The sequence below is a fragment of the Haematobia irritans genome, chromosome 1, assembly GCF_050003625.1.
Source record: "Haematobia irritans isolate KBUSLIRL chromosome 1, ASM5000362v1, whole genome shotgun sequence".
Classification (NCBI taxonomy): domain Eukaryota; kingdom Metazoa; phylum Arthropoda; class Insecta; order Diptera; family Muscidae; genus Haematobia; species Haematobia irritans.
The window spans coordinates 173,556,993-173,577,451 of NC_134397.1; the positions used below are offsets into that span (position 1 = coordinate 173,556,993).

At 36.3% G+C, this 20,459-nt stretch overlaps 2 protein-coding genes across 5 annotated transcripts in view; one reads left to right on the plus strand and one right to left on the minus strand.

Annotated features, from left to right (window-relative positions):
- Nucleotides 1-217: 217 nt before the first annotated feature.
- On the plus strand, nucleotides 218-9,204 carry LOC142222162 (uncharacterized). Its single transcript, XM_075292159.1, has 2 exons — nucleotides 218-741; nucleotides 7,516-9,204. The coding sequence occupies exon 2, from the start codon at nucleotides 7,520-7,522 to the stop codon at nucleotides 8,642-8,644; it is 1,125 nt and encodes a 374-aa protein (XP_075148274.1). The 5' UTR covers nucleotides 218-741; nucleotides 7,516-7,519; the 3' UTR covers nucleotides 8,645-9,204.
- Nucleotides 9,205-9,248: 44 nt separating this feature from the next.
- Nucleotides 9,249-20,459, minus strand: part of Gprk2 (G protein-coupled receptor kinase 2) — a 647,504-nt gene continuing 636,293 nt past the window's right edge. For all 4 annotated transcript variants that reach the window (XM_075292157.1, XM_075292156.1, XM_075292158.1 and 1 more), the window contains exons 11-14: nucleotides 20,254-20,411; nucleotides 19,971-20,174; nucleotides 19,344-19,607; nucleotides 9,249-10,379 (exon numbers count right to left, since the gene is read on the minus strand). In XM_075292157.1, coding sequence (XP_075148272.1) covers nucleotides 10,287-10,379; nucleotides 19,344-19,607; nucleotides 19,971-20,174; nucleotides 20,254-20,411 — 719 coding nt within the window. In that variant the 3' untranslated portion in view covers nucleotides 9,249-10,286. The remainder of the gene's footprint in view (nucleotides 10,380-19,343; nucleotides 19,608-19,970; nucleotides 20,175-20,253; nucleotides 20,412-20,459) is intronic.

The following is a 20,459-nucleotide window of genomic DNA, read 5'->3' on the forward strand; positions in this document are numbered from 1 at the left end:
AATAAATTAAAACAATAAAATATCTTTAAATCAAAACGTATATATTTATTATGCATCTAAATATTCTTAATGTTTTGGTTTTATAAAATCTGTATAAATTATGCGTTTCTGGTTTATTTTTTTTTTTGTTGTTACACATTTTATAAATATGCAATAAGAAATTTAATAATATTTTATGGGTGTTTTTGTTTTTGTTTTTAGATTTATTAGTGTTTAAGTTCAAATTCGTAAGGTCAAAATTTATTCGTTAGATGGGGACTTAAAATCTTGTAAAATGACAATTTCCCCCTCGTTAGAAAATGTACCCTAAGCTCTGGATGCAGCTCTGTGCTTTCAGCACAATTCGTTACATTTTTCTAACGAGTCGCGCCATCACTGTCTTGCGGCATCTAAGCTTTTGTTATTATTCGTGACTGGATTACGTCCGTCCAACGATTGTTTTGTAAAAGGTAAATTAATCTCCCAAAAAATTCAATAAAATTACGTTTTATTGAAACATTATTGAAAAGAAAAACTAAATCCTTGTGTTTTTATTTATTTTATTTCTCGGTGCTACGCATTCATTGGTCCAATCGAGCCGGATACTTGCTTACAGCAATTAATAAAGGATTTTGTTTTGTCTTTTTTTCAAAGGAAAGTGCTGATATTGTGAAGCAACAACAAAAAGCAGCCACTTTGCAGCCATATTTGTGAAGGATTTATATTGAAAATTTATTTAAATAATTATTTATCAACACACAGGTGCGTATGTCAGTGTTTTATTAAAATAATTGAGCAAATCGCGAGTGTTTTAAATTTAAACCGCGGTCGTTTTACAACATTGATTCAATTATTTCGTTTTGCCGACGGCAAATTGCATTTCAAAAAACACACATTCGTTGCTACATACGTACGTACATTTCTTTCGTTTGTTTAATTTCGTTTTGTTAAATGATATTCAAGTGAAAGAATAATCAAAATAAAAAGTGAAAAATCTATTGTATATATTGGTGTTGTGTGGTGAATTTAAACGTTGACAGTGCTTATTTACTTCAAAACATTATTTGCAATTACGTTGCCTTTAACTTGAAGTAAATAAAACAATAACAAAATACACGCAGACTCCAAAGGCTCTGTTGGTCGTATTACTATTGTAAACAAACATCAATCGTCACTGCAGTCAACGTTTGAATTACATACCTACGTATGATCAGTGATACACACACGTATATACATACATATTTTTTTTGAGCTGTGTTTCTTTGGTTTATTTGTTAACCCTCACGGGGCCGCGAGTTGTAAATATTTTGAAGAAAATTATAAAAATTTTTGAAATTGAGTTTTTTGGGTTATCGTGTTGTATGACCCATTAGCGTTACGCGCATTAGTAAAAATTATCGTTTTGGTCACTGTGCACCCTACAGGGGTCCGGTACGATCGTATAATTTTTATTTTATCGTATATATTACGTATATATATTTTTATTTCTATATTTTTTATTATTTGTGATTTTGAATTTTTTTTGGGGAGATTATCTGGCGTGGAAGTGTAGAGGTGTATTTTACAGTCCGTGCACCCTACATTTGGTCTTACAGACATTTTTTTATAATTTCTTATAATTTGTTGAATTTTTTGATCATCTGGATTTCGTGTGTGAAGTTTTGATACAGCGGCAGTATTCTTCGATACACTGAGCGTAATTTTCGTAAATTCATTCATACACTGAGAGAATTAGTTCGAAGATTTTAGTAGAATTTTGAGATTTTTTGAATTCAACTTGAATAATTTGCCTATTTTTGGTACAAGGGGAAAATATGTTGTGATTCGGTACACTGAACGAAAATTAATTGTTTCTACACTGAGAGAAAAATAGTCCAATAGTTTACAAATTGTTTGAAATTTTTGATTTTAAGTTTTGAAGTGGTTGTTTTACGAACAATTGTTTACACTTCAAGAAATTTTGTGGTAATTTCGGTGCAGTGTGAGAATTTGATACACTGAAAGAAAAATTTTGTAAATTTTTGTTTTTGCATTTTTGGGCATTTTGTGCAAATTTATTGATTTTTCGGCCAGTTTTCGCTGTCGATAAGTGCGTGTTCACATACTTTACGAGTTTTTGTGAATTTTTGTGACGCTAAATTATTTTCAATATGCCAGTTAATACATTCGCGCGATTCATTAGAGCCGCTGATGCGGTTGTGAAGTTTGGGACACGGGTTAGCTCTTTGAAGGAGGAGAATTTAGATGTTTATTCTCTAAGGGCTCAGGTCGAAGAGGCGAAATCACTCTGGGAGAGAGTGAAAGAGAGGTATGAGGAGTGTTTAGACGATCTTCAGGAGGATTCAGATAAGGGAAAGGTAGAATCTGCTGACGGCAAGTATGAGGCAACTTATGATGCCTATATTCGTATTGTTTCCTCTATCGAAAGGAAGATAGACGGTCTAAAAGCCGTTCCTAGGGCGTCAACTCCTATACAGCAGGCCGATGTGGCGGATATTTCTGCTCGTTCTGGTAATGTGGATGTATCGGGAAATTCTCTTTTGTTAGGTGTTGACCATGGTGCGGTCCATAGTTTGGCTTTACCACCATGCGATATTGAGGTTTTCGATGGTGACTTTCAGTCTTGGCCAACATTTAGGGATTTGTTTACTGCTGTTTATGTAAAAAATTCCCGTCTGAGTGATATTGAGCGCTTGTGTCATTTGCTCAAAAAGACTAGTGGCGACGCCCGTGAAGTTGTAAGAAGATTTCCTCTCACTGATAGGAGTTTCGAGTTAGCTTGGAGGACGTTAAAGGAAACTTATGACAACTTGAGAATTTTAGTCAGCAATCAGTTGAAACTACTTTTTGACCTTCCGGTCTTAGACACTGAGACAAGTTCTGGGTTGAAGAACTTGCAGCGTGGTATAAACGCATGTATTTCGGCGATGGCTGTGAATAACGTTCCTACGAACGATTGGGATCCGATTTTGATATATTTGTGTGTGCAACGTCTACCGAAGATTAGTGTTACTTTGTGGGAACAGGGTATAAGTGATAAGTCTGCGTTGTCGTCTTGGGTGGACATGGATCGTTTTCTTACGGAAAGGATTCAGACACTCACGTGTCTCCGCGATTTGAAGGGTATCGATGCTTCGAAGAAAACTGATGGCAGGAAACTGCGAACGCATTTTACGAATGCAGCTCCGAAATCTTCGCCATCTAGGTCGCGTAATTCGCAATGCACTTCTCATTCTTCTAGAGATTCCGTCGATAAGATGTGTGTTCTTTGTCCACGACAAAGCCATCATCTTCGTGTTTGTCCGAAATTTAGGAATCTTTCTGTGAATGATCGGTTGACTGCTGTGAAACGGTACCGCTGTTGTTTCAATTGTCTATCTCGTAGACATGACGTTAACAACTGTGCTACATCTCGCAGTTGTGAGAAGTGTCAAGGAAGGCATCATACTTTGCTTCATCGAGATTCTTGCCATTCTACGAATGTGGCGACTACGTCCTCGACAGTTTCGGCCGCTCGTCCTACGGATTCTAGCGGTTTGATTGACCCGCAGCCTTCCACTTCGTCTGGAATCGTGTCTGGTACTTCGGCCAGGCAAGTGTTTCATGTTTCCCAGAACAGGTCGGTACTATTAGGGACGGCTATGGTGAACATCGTTCATCAGGGTATGACGTACCCAGCTCGGGCTCTTATTGACCCAGCATCGGAAGCCTCCTTTATTACCGAAAATATGCAAAAGTTGCTTAGAATTTCGACAACGAGTGCGGTGTCTTCAATATCAGGCGTGAATCAATCGGTTTCGATAACTTCTCGCGGTATTTGCCCTCTGAGTATAGGGTCACCAATAGATGAATCGGTCTTGGTAGAGGCGACTGCGTTGGTCCTGCCTAAGATTTCTGGGAATTTACCGTCTTTCCAAGTGAGTCGGAATTATATGTCACGTTTGCCAAATTTGCGTTTGGCTGATCCTAATCTGTTCGATAGCCGTCCGGTTGATTTATTGTTGGGGGCAGACGTGTATCCCAGAATTATATTACTGGGGGTTCGGTCTGGTATTTTAGGATCGTTGATTGCTCAACAGACAGTCTTCGGTTGGCTCATTACTGGTTCAATTCCCACTTCTAATGTGACGGTTTTTTCAACGACTGTTGAATTTATGGAAGAAGATGGTCTTGACAAGACTCTTCTTCGGTTTTGGGAATTAGAGGACTTACCAAGACGGGCAATTTGTTCTCCCGCAGATAAATTTTGTGAAGAAAATTTTAAGAATACCACATATAGGGATTCCTATGGAAGATACGTAGTGACTCTTCCGATAAAACCCGAATTAAAGGGACAAGTCTTGCTTGGACATTCGCGGACAAGTTGTTTGAAGCAGTTTATTTGTGGTGAGGCTTCGCTTTTACGAAAGCCTGAAACAAAATTAATGTACGACGGGGTGATTAAAGAATATTTGGACTTGCAACATATGAGACCAGTGTCGTCGACTTCTCCTGCAGATCAAACTGTGTGTTATTTGCCACACTACCCGGTAATCAATCCGGACAAATTGACGTCCAAACTTCGAGTTGTCTTTAATGCTTCGCATAAGACCTCAAATGGTAAAAGTCTGAACGACATTCTTTATGTGGGACCCACATTACAATTGGAATTGGTTCATTTGATTTTGAGGTGGAGATTTTTCAAATATGTTTTTAATTGCGACATCACACAGATGTACCGCCAAATTAGGGTAAATTCGGCCCATACTTCTCTGCAGCGAATTGTCTTTAGAGACTCCCCACAAAAAGATGTACAAGACTATGAGCTGCAGACCGTGACATTTGGAGTGAATTGTGCTCCCTATTTAGCCATACGGACGTTATTGCAATTGGCCGATGACTCCGAAGATGACTATCCCCACGCGGCACATATTCTACGAAGGTGCATGTACGTGGATGATGTTTTGACAGGGTACCATGACGTGGATACTGCTGTTGAATCTAGGGATCAATTGATTAGGGTATTATCATCGGCAAAGTTCGAACTGAGGAAGTGGACTTCTAATGAGCTAGCCATTTTGGAATCGCTTCCGGCTGACCATTTGGTTGACGCCAAATTACTGGCATTTGTTGAGGCCAGTAGTTCGAAACCGTTGGGCATTAGGTGGAATGCGCAGTTAGACTTGTTTTATTTTGAGATGAAACCGATTGAGCGAAAATCTCGGTTTACGAAGAGAGAGGTTTTATCGGCTATAGCTAGGCTATTTGACCCTGTTGGCTGGCTGGGGCCAGTTATTATAGTGGCGACGATAATTATGCAACAGGTTTGGTTGGATAAGATAGGATGGGACGAGTCTCTTCCGTTACAAACTGAGCGACAATGGCGAAAGTTTGTCGAGACCTATCAGGATGTGAATCACGTTCGTATTCCTCGATGGGTCAATTACTCCACAGACTGTGAGGTAGAATTACATGTTTTTTCCGACGCCTCGGAAAAAGCATACGCGGGGGTAGTATATGTTCGTGTGGTTACGCCGCAGGGACATATCTTCACCCATTTGCTATCTTGTAAGACTAAGGTAGCCCCCATCAAATCTATATCTTTGCCACGTTTGGAGCTTTGTGGGGCAGTTTTGGCCTCAGAACTTTACAAGTCTATAGCCAGGGAGTTAGATATTGAATTTCGACGTGTTTATTGTTGGACGGATTCTACGATCGTCCGCTCTTGGCTTCGAAAGACGCCATCTACGTGGTCTACTTTCGTTGCGAATCGCGTATGTAGGATTCAGGAGAATACTGGGGGACAGAATTGGTACCATGTTCGCTCTGAGGACAATCCGGCCGACTTGGGAAGTCGCGGAGTGTCGCCTGCAGAGTTGGCGGTTTCGTCGCTTTGGTGGCATGGACCAGAGTGGCTCTGCTCAGATAGTTCTCAGTGGGATATAAATGATTTCACCCCTCTTGAGACTGACGTTGAGGTACGGGCGGTCAGGACTCACGCATCATTTTTTACGAACTACGAGGACATTTTAGAGAGGTTTTCTTCGTTAGATAGGGCTCTACGAGTCATCGCATATATATTTAGGTTTTATCACAGGACCCATTATTCACATGCTAGTCGAAATGTGTATCACGGCACGACGTTGACGGCAACCGAATTAAAGGCAGTGAGATTACGTCTAGCTGTTCTTTCTCAAAGGGCTCATTATCCAGATGAGTACTATTGTTTGAGGGAAAAGAAACCGTTAGGTTCCAGGAGCTCGTTGTTGTCATTGAATCCATTCCTGGATGAGGAGGGGGTTATGAGGTTGAATGGTCGTTTGAGTAGGTGTCCTACCCTGTCGTATAGTGAGCGACATCCAATTATAGTGCCGTATAATAGTAGATTCGCTAGGTTACTAGTGAAATATGTTCACGACATATCTATTCACGGAGGGAACCAGTTGGTTCTACGTCTTATTCGGATTGAGTATTGGATTCCTCGTTTAACATCTTTGATTAGATCGACTATTAACCGGTGTAAACGGTGTCTGTTGGATAGGAAGAAGTCTTGTACGCAGATCATGGCGGCTCTCCCACCGGAGAGAACTGTACTTACCAGACCGTTTACTACGACTGGCGTTGATTTTGCGGGGCCTTTCGAAATTAAGTCATTTATAGGGCGCGCATGTAAGATAACAAAGGGTTATGTTTGCGTTTTTGTATGCTTTTCGACGAAGGCCATACACTTGGAAGCCACATCAGACTTGTCTACGACAACGTTTCTGGCCGCTTTTCACAGATTTATATCTCGACGCGGTTGTCCCAAGACCATTTTTTCGGATAATGGTACAAATTTTGTAGGCGCTTCACGCGAAATGGAAAAGGATTTGAGATGTGTTTTTAAAGAAGGACGTGATAAGGTGTGTTCCGCATACCAGTTTCAGCAGCTTTCCTGGCAGTTTATCCCTGCCGGGGCGCCACATATGGGTGGTCTCTGGGAAGCTGCTGTCAAAAGCTTCAAGACGCATTTTAGGAAACATGCATCAGGATTCAAATTTACATTTGAAGAGTTTTCGACTGTTCTTTCGAGAATTGAGGCTTGTTTAAATTCTAGGCCGTTGTGCCCAATGAGTGAAAGTTCTCAAGAATTGGTAGCACTTACGCCTGGCCATTTTTTGGTAGGATCTCCGATCTTGGCGCCTCCTGAACAGTTAGAGGAGGAATCACCACTTCATTTGGTGCATCGATTTAGGAAAATGAAGGCGCTGTCGCAACAGTTCTGCTTACGGTGGAAAGATGAATATTTGAAAGGCTTACAGAAAAGGTATAAATGGAAATTTCCGCAGCGTGATATCGAAGTAGGGGACTTGGTAGTAATTCGTGATGAGCAATTGCCTCCTACATCGTGGAAATTAGGTCGTGTGGATGACGTCCACCCAGGATCTGACGGTCGCGTTAGAGTTGCAGACGTGAGAACGGCAAACGGTGTTGTAAGACGACCGGTGGTAAAATTGGTCATACTGACCGAATAGTTTTCGATCGTTCATATAGTAAGCGTCATCTTTCTTTTCGCAGTACAATGGAAAATATGAGGGAAATTGTTAAGACTCTCCCTGACTACGAGGATGACGTCCCGATGTCCGATGAGGAAAAAGAGATTTTAGAAAATAATGTTGCACCGGTTCTCCGCGAGCCGTTACCAGCCATCGAGCAGGTCCCTGACGTCGGGATGACCCCAGTCGTCGCCTCTTCACAAGGGGTAGTACCGACGCAGAAAGTTGTCCCTCCGTCGGGGGCTGATACGGCTCCTGCTGACGTATCCGCAACCAACGTAGCCAAACCATCGTCATCCCCTACGGGGACTGCCCAAAAGAATTCAGGTGTGAATAAAAGAGGGCACTCGAATGTCTGTGTGTTGTGTATGCGAAGTCACAATCTACGGTCGTGTCGCAAATTTTTGAACATGCGTTTGGAGCAACGATTGCGCACTGTAGTGTTGCATCGGGTATGTTCAAACTGTCTGGGCAGGTCTCACATGCGATCGACCTGCAATAGTCGCGAGAGGTGCCGCGAATGTGGAGATAGCCACCATACGCTGCTACATTCATTTGACCAGCAACAACGTCCTTCCGCTCAAACCTTGTCGAAGAGAAAGTCCAAGTCAAGTTCGTCCGTTAACTCGTCCGCGTACTGTATCACGAATACCGCTCCCCTATCTGATCCGATGTTGGTTCTACAACCAATCGTCACGCTTGGTCCCACTATAGTCCTCTTGCTTGTCTTGTCCGATCGTCGAATTCCTGTCCGAGCTGTCCTCGACCCGTGTGCGGGGTACAGTATGATTTGTAGCAGTTTAGCTCTCAGCCTACGGCTTGTCTCAGCGATGACGTCGCAAGACGCATTTTGTCCGCTTGTTGCTGTCTCCCGACACAATGCAGAAAGTAAATTGGTTTTTTCTGCCCGGGTAACAGACCTGACCCGTGTTGTCACCCCATCGTCGTCGGCTCCAGATACGATACGGGAACATTTCGAGTGTCTCCAGCTGGCCGACCCAAGGTTTTACCGTCCTTCCGGGGTGGGGTTGGTTCTAGGGCCCGATGTCTACGCACGGGTTCTAAAGACACAAATATTTTCGAGTCCTGGATTCCCATTGGCGCAGCTAACGATGTTTGGCTGGATAGTGTCAGGTCAATGCCAACCATAAGTGTCGTAGGTCATCCTGGCCAATAACCCAGACACTGCAGACCCTCCGGGTCAACGGCTCTACGAGCATTTAGTTAAGAATTCATGAAGTTTGAAAAAAATTTAAAGAACTAATAAAAAAAAATTGCTCAATTTGAAAATGAAACTGACATCGCATTTTATATTTATTTTGATATTAAAATATTGTATGTAATGTCTATGTATTAATGAATTTCAATTACAACATAGCTGGATGTTGCAAGGCGGGCGGAATGTTTAAGTTCAAATTCGTAAGGTCAAAATTTATTCGTTAGATGGGGACTTAAAATCTTGTAAAATGACAATTTCCCCCTCGTTAGAAAATGTACCCTAAGCTCTGGATGCAGCTCTGTGCTTTCAGCACAATTCGTTACATTTTTCTAACGAGTCGCGCCATCACTGTCTTGCGGCATCTAAGCTTTTGTTATTATTCGTGACTGGATTACGTCCGTCCAACGATTGTTTTGTAAAAGGTAAATTAATCTCCCAAAAAATTCAATAAAATTACGTTTTATTGAAACATTATTGAAAAGAAAAACTAAATCCTTGTGTTTTTATTTATTTTATTTCTCGGTGCTACGCATTCAATTAGATTTGCTCTCTTCTTTATAAAAGTCTTTTAAATTTCGTAAATAATATTTAAAATACACAACTTATTTTGTAGAACAAAAAAATAAAATAAAAGAAAAAATTAAAAATAAAATAAATGTTACAATTATAATAATAATAATAATAATTATAGAAAATATACAAACAAATATAGCATTATAATTAGTTATACATACATACATAATATATATATATGACAAAAAAAAATGATTATAAAATCCTAGTACTTATTACACACAAATTATAAGAAAATTATGTTAGGGGAAAACAAAAGTCAAAAGAAAATCCAAAGACAACAGCAAGACTATTTTTTTAAGGGATCTTCTTAGCACGCTACATGTAAATCTAGTTTATAGTGTAATTATGGGGGAATCTAGGGAATTATATAGTGATAGAGATATTTTATATATCCTTATATCAGATATCCTTTTCATGCCTACTACATATAGACATCCTCTGAAAATCAAAGGGACTTATACACATGAGTACATGTTTTAAAATTTCCATATTTTTGTTTTTATTGTATCAAGACGAAGAATTCAATTTCCAGTGTTTTTTTTTGTTTGTTTGTTTCATTAAACAACTATTATTTTACTTTATAGTTTTATGTAAATTTGTGCATGTTTACTTTTTGTGTGTGTATGTGTATCTGTATGTGCGCGCGTGTGTGTGTGTAAATTTACTTGTACAGTGGCCAAAGACAAAATATTTGTAGTAGGTATAGATGGAAGGTCTGGATTTCGAAAAATTTCCTTTTTTGGGCGCTTAATGCTTGCATTTGTTTAATGTCTATATTTTATTGATTAAAGTAATTGTTTGTTTTTGTTTTTTTTTTTCACTTTTCTTATTTAGTATTTTTATTATTATTTATTTATTTTTGGTTATTTACGCAGCAATGTAAAGTTTTCATAGTTATTTGTTGTTGATGTTGTTGTAGTGGCATTAGTAGAAGTTATAGTTGTAGTTAAATTTGTTTTTGTTTTTGTTTTTGTTGTTGTTGTTCTATTTATATTCTATCAGCTTTCAACAGTTGTTGAACTAACACTGTGACTAGTGGTTAATAAATGTTCAGGAATGGGTATAGGTTGCGTTCTAGCTGGTTGCTTCTTCTGTAACAAAAAAAAAAGAGAATAAAAAGGTGATTATTTTATGTGTAAGCTGAAAGAATTTTAAAATTTAATTTGAATTATTAAAATACAAAAATTTAAAAAAAAAAAAACAAGTATATACGTTGGAAGTTCGGCCAGGCCGAATCTTAAATACCCACCACCATGAATCAAATATATTAGGGTTTCCTTTGAAATTTCAGGGGGGTTTGAGGACAAATCAAGCAGAGCAGTTCAACCCAGGGCTGTGGAGCCGGAGTCGGAGTCTGAAGATTTTGCTGGAGTCGGAGTCGTACAAATTTTGCTCGACTCCGACTCCGGCTAAACCAAATTTTTTAAAACACTTCACACTTTTGTAACTAAGCAAGTTTTTACGCAAATTAGTTTCCATTGCGTTATTCATTCGATCAATGTACAGCATGATTGTAAATGAAAATCAACTTCCAATTACGGCTATCTTTTTATGTTTCCTAGAATGTTAGACTAGCAGATGGGCTGGATCGATCCATTTTAATGCCCATATCAATTTATTTAAAATATTTCGAACAATCGAAATTATTTTTTTTAATTTTATTTTAAGGCCATATACATATGTGGAATATTGACAGAAAATTTTTTCAAAGTTGTTTTTTATAGAAAATTTTGTCAAAATGTTATTTCTTTAAAAAAGTTTTGTCAAAATTTTATTTCTATAGCAAACTTTGTCGAACTTTTATTTCTATAAAAAATTTATTCAAAATTTTATTACTATAGAAATATTTTTTTCTACAGAATATTAAGTCAAAATTTTATTTCTATAGAAAATTGAGTCAAAATGTTGTTTCTATAGAATATTTTGCAAAATTTTATTTCTATTGATAATTTTATTTCTATAAAAATTTAAGTCAAAATTTTATTTCTATAGAAAAGTTTACCAAAATTTTTGATAATTTTATTTCTATAAAAATTTAAGTCAAAATTTTATTTCTATAGAAAAGTTTGCCAAAATTTTGTAGTAATAGATTAGAAAATTTGGTCAACATTTTGTAGTAATAGATTTTTTAATAGAAAATTTGGTCAAAATGATATTTCTAAAAAAAATTTTGTCAAATTTTATTTCCATAGAAAATTTAGTAAATTTTTTTTTCTGTTGAATATTTTGCAGAATTTTATTTACTACACAAAAAAATGTTTAAAATTGTAGTTTTATTGATAATTTTTTCAAAATTTTATTTCTATAAGAAAAAATTGTCAAATTTTAATTCTGTAGCCAATTTTCTCAAAATTTTTCACTGATACTCACTGCTATAAAAAATGTATTCAAAATGTTATTACTATAGAAATATTTTTTTCTATATAAAATTTAGTAAAAATTTTATTTCTATAGAAAATTTAGTCAAAATTTTGTTTCTATAGAACATTTTGCAAAATTTTATTTCTATAGAAAATTTTGCAAAATTTTGTTTGCTACGCAATTTTTTTTAAATTGTATTTCTATTGATAATTTTTTCAAACTTTTATTTCTATAAAAAAAATTTGCCAAATTTTATTTCTATAAACATTTTATACAAAATTTTATTTCTACATATTTGCTCAAAATTTGATTTCTTTAGAAAATGTTGCCAAAATTTTATTTCTATAGAAAATTTAGTCAAAATTTTGTTTCTGTAGAAAATTTTGCAAAATTTTCTTTCTATATCAAATTTTGCAATATTTTTCCAAAATTTTATGCTCACTGATACTCACTGCTAAGTCGAAAACTTGTAGAAATGACTAACATTTTCAAAATTTTCAATGAATGAATCATAAATGCATTTTTGCGAAATTGTCTTAACAATTACAAATATTTCCCAAATATTGCCCGAGATTTTGTAAAAGTCTGATTTGAGATTTTATCAAAATGTCGATCTAAATACAAAGTTGTGCAGAGTATATTATAATCGGCCCGCCCGACTTTAGACCTTCGTTGCATTTTTATTTTTTGTTAAAGTTGTGTTACGTCCCATAACGTTAGATTTAAATTTTAGGTACATAGATTTTGTAGAAGTATATACAATTTTATCTAAATCGATTCAGATTCAAATTCATGCATATGGGAATATAAACCTTTATATAGCTATCAATAATTTTGGTCCACAAATACATATACTGTTGGTATCTTCTCATATTATGATGGGTATTTATATCATTATTTTTTTTTTATTAAACATTGCCCTAAATTTTAAATATAGAGTTCAATTGGCATCTAATGTGAAATTAAGACCTTTTTTTTGCACACATAAATAAATACGATACTTTATATCGATCCACTTACGGTACCCCCACAATAGAACTACAAATTATTGGTATTAAAACGAGATTTAGTTATATTACCCGGAGTCGACTCCGGAGTCGGAGTCGAGCTGATGAAAAATGCTGGAGTCGGAGTCGGAGTCGAGCAAAATTGGCTCGACTCCACAGTCCTGGTTCAACCAATACACTTCCCGGAGATAAATTTAAAGATTTTACCTATGAAGACTATATCATATATTCTGGATTTGTAAGAATCATTTTTGTTTTAGAGGAATCATTAATATCTCTTGTAAGTGTGCAAGAAAATTATGAAATAACGTCTTGATTTGAAATCTAAAATCTGTAGATGTTCACCCGGGAAGTTAAATCTGGAAATTTTATATTGAGTTTCAAGCAATTTTCATGATCGGTACGCCTTCTATACCCTCAAGAAGTGAAATTTCAGGCAAATTGGATAAAACCTACGGTTTCTAGAAACCCAAGGAGTTAAATCGGGAAATCATTCTTATGGGGGTTATACTAAAACACTGACCGATACTCCCCATTTGCGCCGTATCTCTTTATGATCCAATAAATAAATACAAATTGGATAAAAACTACGGTTTTGACCGATACTCACCATTTGCGCCGTATCTCTTTATGATCCAATAAATAAATACAAATTGGATAAAAACTACGGTTTTTATAATTCCAAGAAATAAAATCCGGAGATCGGTCATTATTGGGGATATACCAAAACATGAACCAATACACGCCCTTTTCGGCACACCACTTTATTGTCATAAAATACTTCTAGATTTCCAATTTCAGGCAAATTGAATAAAAACTACAGTTTCTATAAGTCCAAGAAGTAAAATCGGGAGATTGGTCTATATGGGAGATATAACAAAACATGGACCGATACTCACCATTTTCGGCACACCTCTTTATGATCTAAAAATACCTCCAGATTTCCAATTTCAGGCAAATTGGATAAAAACTTCGGATTCTAGAAGACCAAGAAGTAAAATCGGGAAATCGGTCTATATGGGGGCTATACCAAAACATGGACCGATACTCACCATTTTCGGCACGCCTATTTATGGTCCTAAAATACCTCTAGATTTAAATTTCAGGCAAATTGGATAAAAACTACAATTTCTATAAGCCCAAGACCCCAAATCGGGAGGTCGGTTTATATGGGGACCATATCAAAACATTGACCGATGCTCACCATTTTTTGCACACCTCTTTATGGTTCTAAAATACCTCTAGATTTCCAATTTCTGGTAAAGGACAGACGGACATCGTTATATCGTCTTAGAATTTCTCCCTGATCAAGAATATATATACTTTTGTCTAAACTGGTGTTTAGACAACATTATTTTTATTATTTTTTATAATTTTTATCATTTAATTATTAAAAATTAATTTCCAAATTTGAATTTCAAAAATTTTCAACCGTTACAAATTGAAATATTTTCTGTATAACAGTTTAGAATTAATTTGTATCTTTTAATTGTGAATTATATATCGATAAAAATGAATGTGTAAAAACGCATACCGATACATTCTCTGAAGTGCAAACCCAAGAATTACTTCACTTGCACTTTGACTACCAACTGGTGAGCCACCTATATTTAATAAAGGATTAATTGCCACTTGAAAAATCTTGTGTTTCTTATTCTTTTACCCGCGTATAATATCTCTAATACGGAGATTTTATACTACATAGGAATTCAAGTCGCTTTCCCCGCAACTTCAATTGGATATTGGTGGGTCATTTCACTCCTGCTGTGATTACAACAACTCCGCAATACAGTCCACAATTTTATTTCCACTCGTGTTGGTCAGCACACAAGCAGCAAGTGGCTGATAGTGACAAGATCCAAGCATTGTACTCCTGGGTTCCAATTGCTCTTTAATCCCACTCTTTCTCAACTTCCACTCCATTGGTTTTTGGTTCAGCTGTCATCCAATTGTTCAACTTTATATAGTCGGAAATCGATATTTCGATGTGTTACAAACGGAATGACAAACTTATTATACCCCCGTCACCATTCTATGGTGGTGGGTATAAAAAGATTTTGTAGAATATTGTAAGAAGTTGTCTTTTTGTTTTATAAGGTTGGCCCGATAAGTTCATAGACTACAAAACCGAAAAAAGACAAGGTTGTAATAATAGCCAACTGATAGTTGTTTCAGCAGTTTTTACAACCTACGCCACACTATGAAACAGCCCAGCAAAAAATTTGGAAGTTCTTCTAAAAGCACAACTTTAAAGCACTTCTAAAAATGTCCTTCCAAAGATTTTCGTTATTTTAACTACATACACTGAACAAAAAAAAACATGCCCGGTTCCAAAGATTTTGTCTTTACTTTAAAAATTTTGGTATTGATTGCCAGTCAAAGAAGCGGAGAATACAAGTAAGGATTCTTTTAAGACACAATTCTCTTTTAAGTTTGGGTTTTGTGTACTTGCTTCTAGGAAGCAAATTTTAATCTTGCGCTTTTTCAGCTTTTTTCCTTCATATGCTAGCAAAGTCCTTTAAAAACGAATTAACGACAACTTTATTTTCCAAATTAAGACTCGACTTCCAGTAGAAATTATGCTATGTTTCAAGTAAAAAACGTCTTTAAAATAAAGTGTTAAAAAACATGTCCTATATTACAACGATTTTTTGCTTTGTAGTCAGATGCAAAAAGACAACAAATTTAAAGACAAGTTCGTTAAATTTAAAGAATTTTTCTGAATTATTAAAGTCAAGTTGACCATAGCCCAAACATTTTTTCTTTCATGTTATCATACCCATTTTTAAGTGAAATCACTTAATTATAAGGATAATACGACTTCATTGAAAAGTTTAATGACTTTTGGACAAGGAAACAAACTATATTAGAGAAATGAGTCTTCTATGCTAAGCAAAATTTGCATTCGTATTTTAAGGACATGGCAATATTTTCAGTGCATTTAGGAAGTTCTTTTAATTCCATTTTTTATAACTCGCTTTTTTCATATTTTAAAAGGGATTTTTTTTGCTTCAAATAGGTTAAAAACAGATAAAAACAGAGAGATGCTACATCGATTCTAGGAAAATTGCGAATTTTTTAAAATATTTGAGGTCAAACGTTTCAGACAAACGTAAGAATGCATTAACAAGTATATACAGCACTAAGTTCGGCCGGGCCGAATCTTAAATACCCACCACCATGAACCAAATATTAGGGTATCCTTTGAAATTTCAGGAGGGCTTGAGGACACTTCCCGAAGATTCTGGATTTATAAGAACCATTTTTGTTTGAGTTTTAGAGGAATCATTAACATCTCTTGTAAGTGTGCAAGAAAATTATAAAATAACGTCTTGATTTGAAATCTTAAATTTGTAGAAGTAAAATCTGGAAATTTTACATTGAGTTTCAAGCAATTTTCATGATCAGTGCGCCTTCTACACCCTCAAGAAGTGAAGTCGGTCTATATGGAGGCATTACTAAATGGACCGATAAAAACTTAATCCGATACACGTTTTTGTGAGCCTAAAATACCAGAATATTTACAATTTCAGGCAAATCAGATAAAAACTACGGTTTCTTGAAACCCAAGGAGTTAAATCGGGTGATCGTTCTTATGGGGGCTATACTAAAATATGGACCGATACTCACAATTTTTGACACACGTATTTGTGGTCCTACAATACCTCTAGATTTCCAATTTTAGGTAAATTGAATAAAAACTGCGGTTTCTATAAGCTCAAGAATTAAAATCGGGAGATCGGTCTATATGGGGGCTATACCAAAGCATGGACCGATACTCACCATTTTTGGCACACCTCTTTATGGTCATAAAATACCTCTAGATTTCCAATTTCAGACTAATTGGATAAAAACTACGGTTTCTATAAGCCCAAGACCCCAAATCGGGAGGTCGTTTTATATGGGGACCATACCAAAATATGGACCGATACTCACAATTTTTGGTACACGTATTTGTGGTCCTATAATACCTCTAGATTTCCAATTTCAGGTAAATTGAATAAAAACTGCGGTTTCTATAAGCCCAAGAAGTAAAATCGGGAGATCGGTCTATATGGGGACTATACCAAAATATGGACCGATACTCACAATTTTCGGCACACGTATTTGTGGTCCTACAGTGCCTCTAGATTTCCAATTTCAGGTAAATTGAATAAAAACTGCGGTTTCTATAAGCCCAAGAAGTAAAATCGGGAGTTCGGTCTATATGGGGGCTATATCAAAACATGGACCGATACTCACCATTTTTGGCACACCTCTTTATGGTCATAAAATACCTCTAGATTTCAAATTTCAGGCAAATTGGATAAAAACTACGAAATCTAAAAGCCCAAGACCCCAAATCGGGAGGTCGGTTTATATGGGGACTATATCACAACCTGGACCGATATAGCCCATCTTCGAACTTGACCTGTCTGCAGACAAAAGACGAGTTTGTGCAAAATTTCAGCACGAGTGCTTCATTATTGAAGACTGTAGCGTGATTACAACAGACAGACAGACAGACGGACAGACGGACATCGATATATCGTCTTAGAATTTCTCCCTGATCAAGAATATATATACTTTATATAGTCGGAAATCGATATTTCGATGTGTTACAAACGGAATGACAAACTTATTATACCCCCGTCACCATTCTATGGTGGTGGGTATAAAAATCATAAAAAAAATAAAAAATTGTTTAATTGACAAAATATCACAAAATTTTTCAATTCACATCCAAACACTGAATTTGGATCACACCTTAAGAAGTGATGCAAAAACAGTGCAACGTCTGTTGAAATGGTAGGCATCCGTCCTATGACAAGCCCATGTTAAATTCACTGCTTCTGCGTCAATTCACTACTTTTGAAACGCTTTTTTTTTGCTGGGGGAGTAAATCGAAGTGGTTGGTGTTTTGAAAGGAATTTCGTGTTTTGATAAAATACTGTTTTCTGAAGGGAAAAATACGGTGGAAGCAAAAACTTGATAATGGGTTTCCGGACTCTGCTCCAGGGAAATCAACAATAATTGATTGGTATGCAAAATTCAAGCGTGGTGAAATGAGCACGGAGGACGGTGAACGCAGTGGACGCCCGAAAGAGATGGTTACCGATGAAAACATCAAAAAAAAAATCCACAAAATGATTTGAATGACCGCAAAATGAAGTTGATCGACATAGCAGGGGCCTTAAAGATACCACCAATGTGGTATCACAATGGACCGAATAGTCTAAGTAAGCCTGATACATCGGGCTGCCACCTAACCTAACCTAAAGATATCAAAGGAACGTGTTGGTCATATCATTCATCAATATTTGGATATGCGGAAGCTCTGCGCAAAATGGGTGCCGCGCAAGCTCACATTTGACCAAAAACAACAACGTGTTGATAATTCTGAGCGGTATTTGCAGCTGTTAACTCGTAATACACCCGAGTTTTTCCGTCGAAATGTGACAATGGATGAAACATGGCTCCATTACTACACTCCTGAGTCCAATCGACAGTCGGCTGAGTGGACAGCGACCGGTGAACCGTCTCCGAAGCGTGGAAAGACTCAAAAGTCCGCTGGCAAAGTAATGGCCTCTGTTTTTTGGGATGCCCATGGAATAATTTTTATCGATTATCTTGAGAAGGGAAAAACCATCAACAGTATATATGACATTATTGGAGCGTTTGAAGGTCTAAATCGCGGCAAAACAGCTCCATATGAAGAAGAAAAAAGTGTTGTTCCACCAAGACAACGCACCATGCCCCAAGTCATTGAGAACGATGGCAAAAATTCATGAATTGGGCTTCGAATTGCTTCCCCACCCACCGTTTTCTCCAGATCTGGCCCCCAGCGATTTTTTCTTGCTACCAGACCTCAAAAGGAGGCTCGCAGGGAAAAAATTTGGCTGCAATGAAGAGGTGATCGCCGAAACTGAGGCCTATTTTGAGGCAAAACCGAAGGAGTACTACCAAAATGGTATCAAAAAATTGGAAGGTCGTTATAATCGTTGTATCGCTCTTGAAGGGAACTATGTTGAATAATAAAAACGAATAATAAAAACGAATTTTGACAAAAAAAAAAAATGTGTTTTTCTTTGTTAGACCGGGGGCTTATCAGCCAACCTGTCATTAAACCTATACTAGCACACAATCTTTTAATAAAAATTAAGTATTATATACATAAGATTGGTACAGCAAGAAAATCGATTATCAGTACGATGGTCCTAGACAGATCATTCTATGTCTGAGAAATATAAAAGTAATTTGCGCTTGAATAACGAAGGATTAATTGAAAAATTTTTCAGGTGAAAAGCACCAAATTTCCTTTTTAGAGCCTTTTCAAAAAAAGCTTTCTTCAATTGAACAGTGTATCAATTGTATCAATTAAACAATTAATTGAATTTTGCGGCCAAAAACAATTAAATTTTTAATTGAATTAATTAAAAAAATTAAGTGAAAGTTTCCAAGAAATCAAGAAAATTTTTAATCAAGTATAATTTTCATGTCCCATTAATTTAGTGATTGATTCTCTCATTTTCGTGATTAAAGCAATTTGAATTAACAAATTAATATGATCAATTAATTTCGTGATTGAATCAGAAAAAAAATTTTTGTATGTATACAGATTTTCTTGATATCATATTGCCTTTAGATATATTTGCAATTTACTTTTATCTTTTAACAAAAAATTTTAAACTCTTAAAATAATCTTACCTTTCTCCTAAAGGGAAAACATCCGGTTGTATCTGGTTGAGGTATGGCATTTATTAGCAAATCTGGTGTTGGATTATCATCTGGACCAAATACATTTAACTCTCGAAAACATTCAGTTTCCATCATCTCATTTTGCCATGATATCGATACGGAACCGGTATTGAATTTCGTATAGAAATTTGAATCCGAATCGTCTATATTTACACCTTTTACGGTTGAGAATTGTTCAATATCCAAGACATCTTTGGCATAAACTGCATGAGGCTAAAATTGTCGAAAGAAAAGATAAACAAATTATTAAATACAGAGACATAGTGGTACAAGGATTTGCATGTCCGCCTTGTGAGTAGGGTATTATGGGATTAATATTAGATTTTCGCGAAAAACTCAGACTTTGAAAAATATTCGCAAAATGCTCATTGAGATGAAAACAAATAGAAAAAATTGGAGAAAGTGGAAGCCATTTAGAAGATATAAGTTATGAGATAGTCACCAATACCATATTTGTTAGGAAGTGGATGGACTAATTACTCTTTATGTGAATGCTAAGCCTTCTACATTGTGGCCTTTCATCATATATTTTTTTTTTGAAATGTGGATATGTGGATCTAATTGCATGCAACTTACATCTGGCACAAATGGTGGATCAACCATTCCAGCCTCCAAACGCTTCCAATTGATACAATTAAAGAACGGATGCAGTTTAACTTCTCGAGCACCAAAGCGACCATTACGGCAACCTAGACGTAATTTTACAGATTTGGCGAGTAATTGTTGGCATAGCGATCGAGCCTCATCGCTAAATTTACTAGAATACTTTTCAGGATCCTCCTGCAAAAAAAAAAAAGGAAAACAAAAATAAAAAAAAAATTGACCCAAGTATGGTGATATATAAACTGCATTCACATACCTTAACTCTTCGGTCAACCTCTTCACGTTTGACTTTCTCTTTGCGAGCCCGGAATGGTGCTTGGCCCTCGATCATTTCATACAGCAGACAACCAAAACTAAACCAATCCGGTGAAAATGAGTATTTTTCATTATCAATAACTTCGGGTGACATATAACCTACAGAAATCGATTACTTGGTTATTATAATTTTTCTATACAATTTTG

Coding starts and splice junctions, on each gene's coding strand:
- LOC142222162 (XM_075292159.1), top strand. CDS start 7,520: ATGGAAAATATGAGGGAAATTGTTAAGACTCTCCCTGACTACGAGGAT.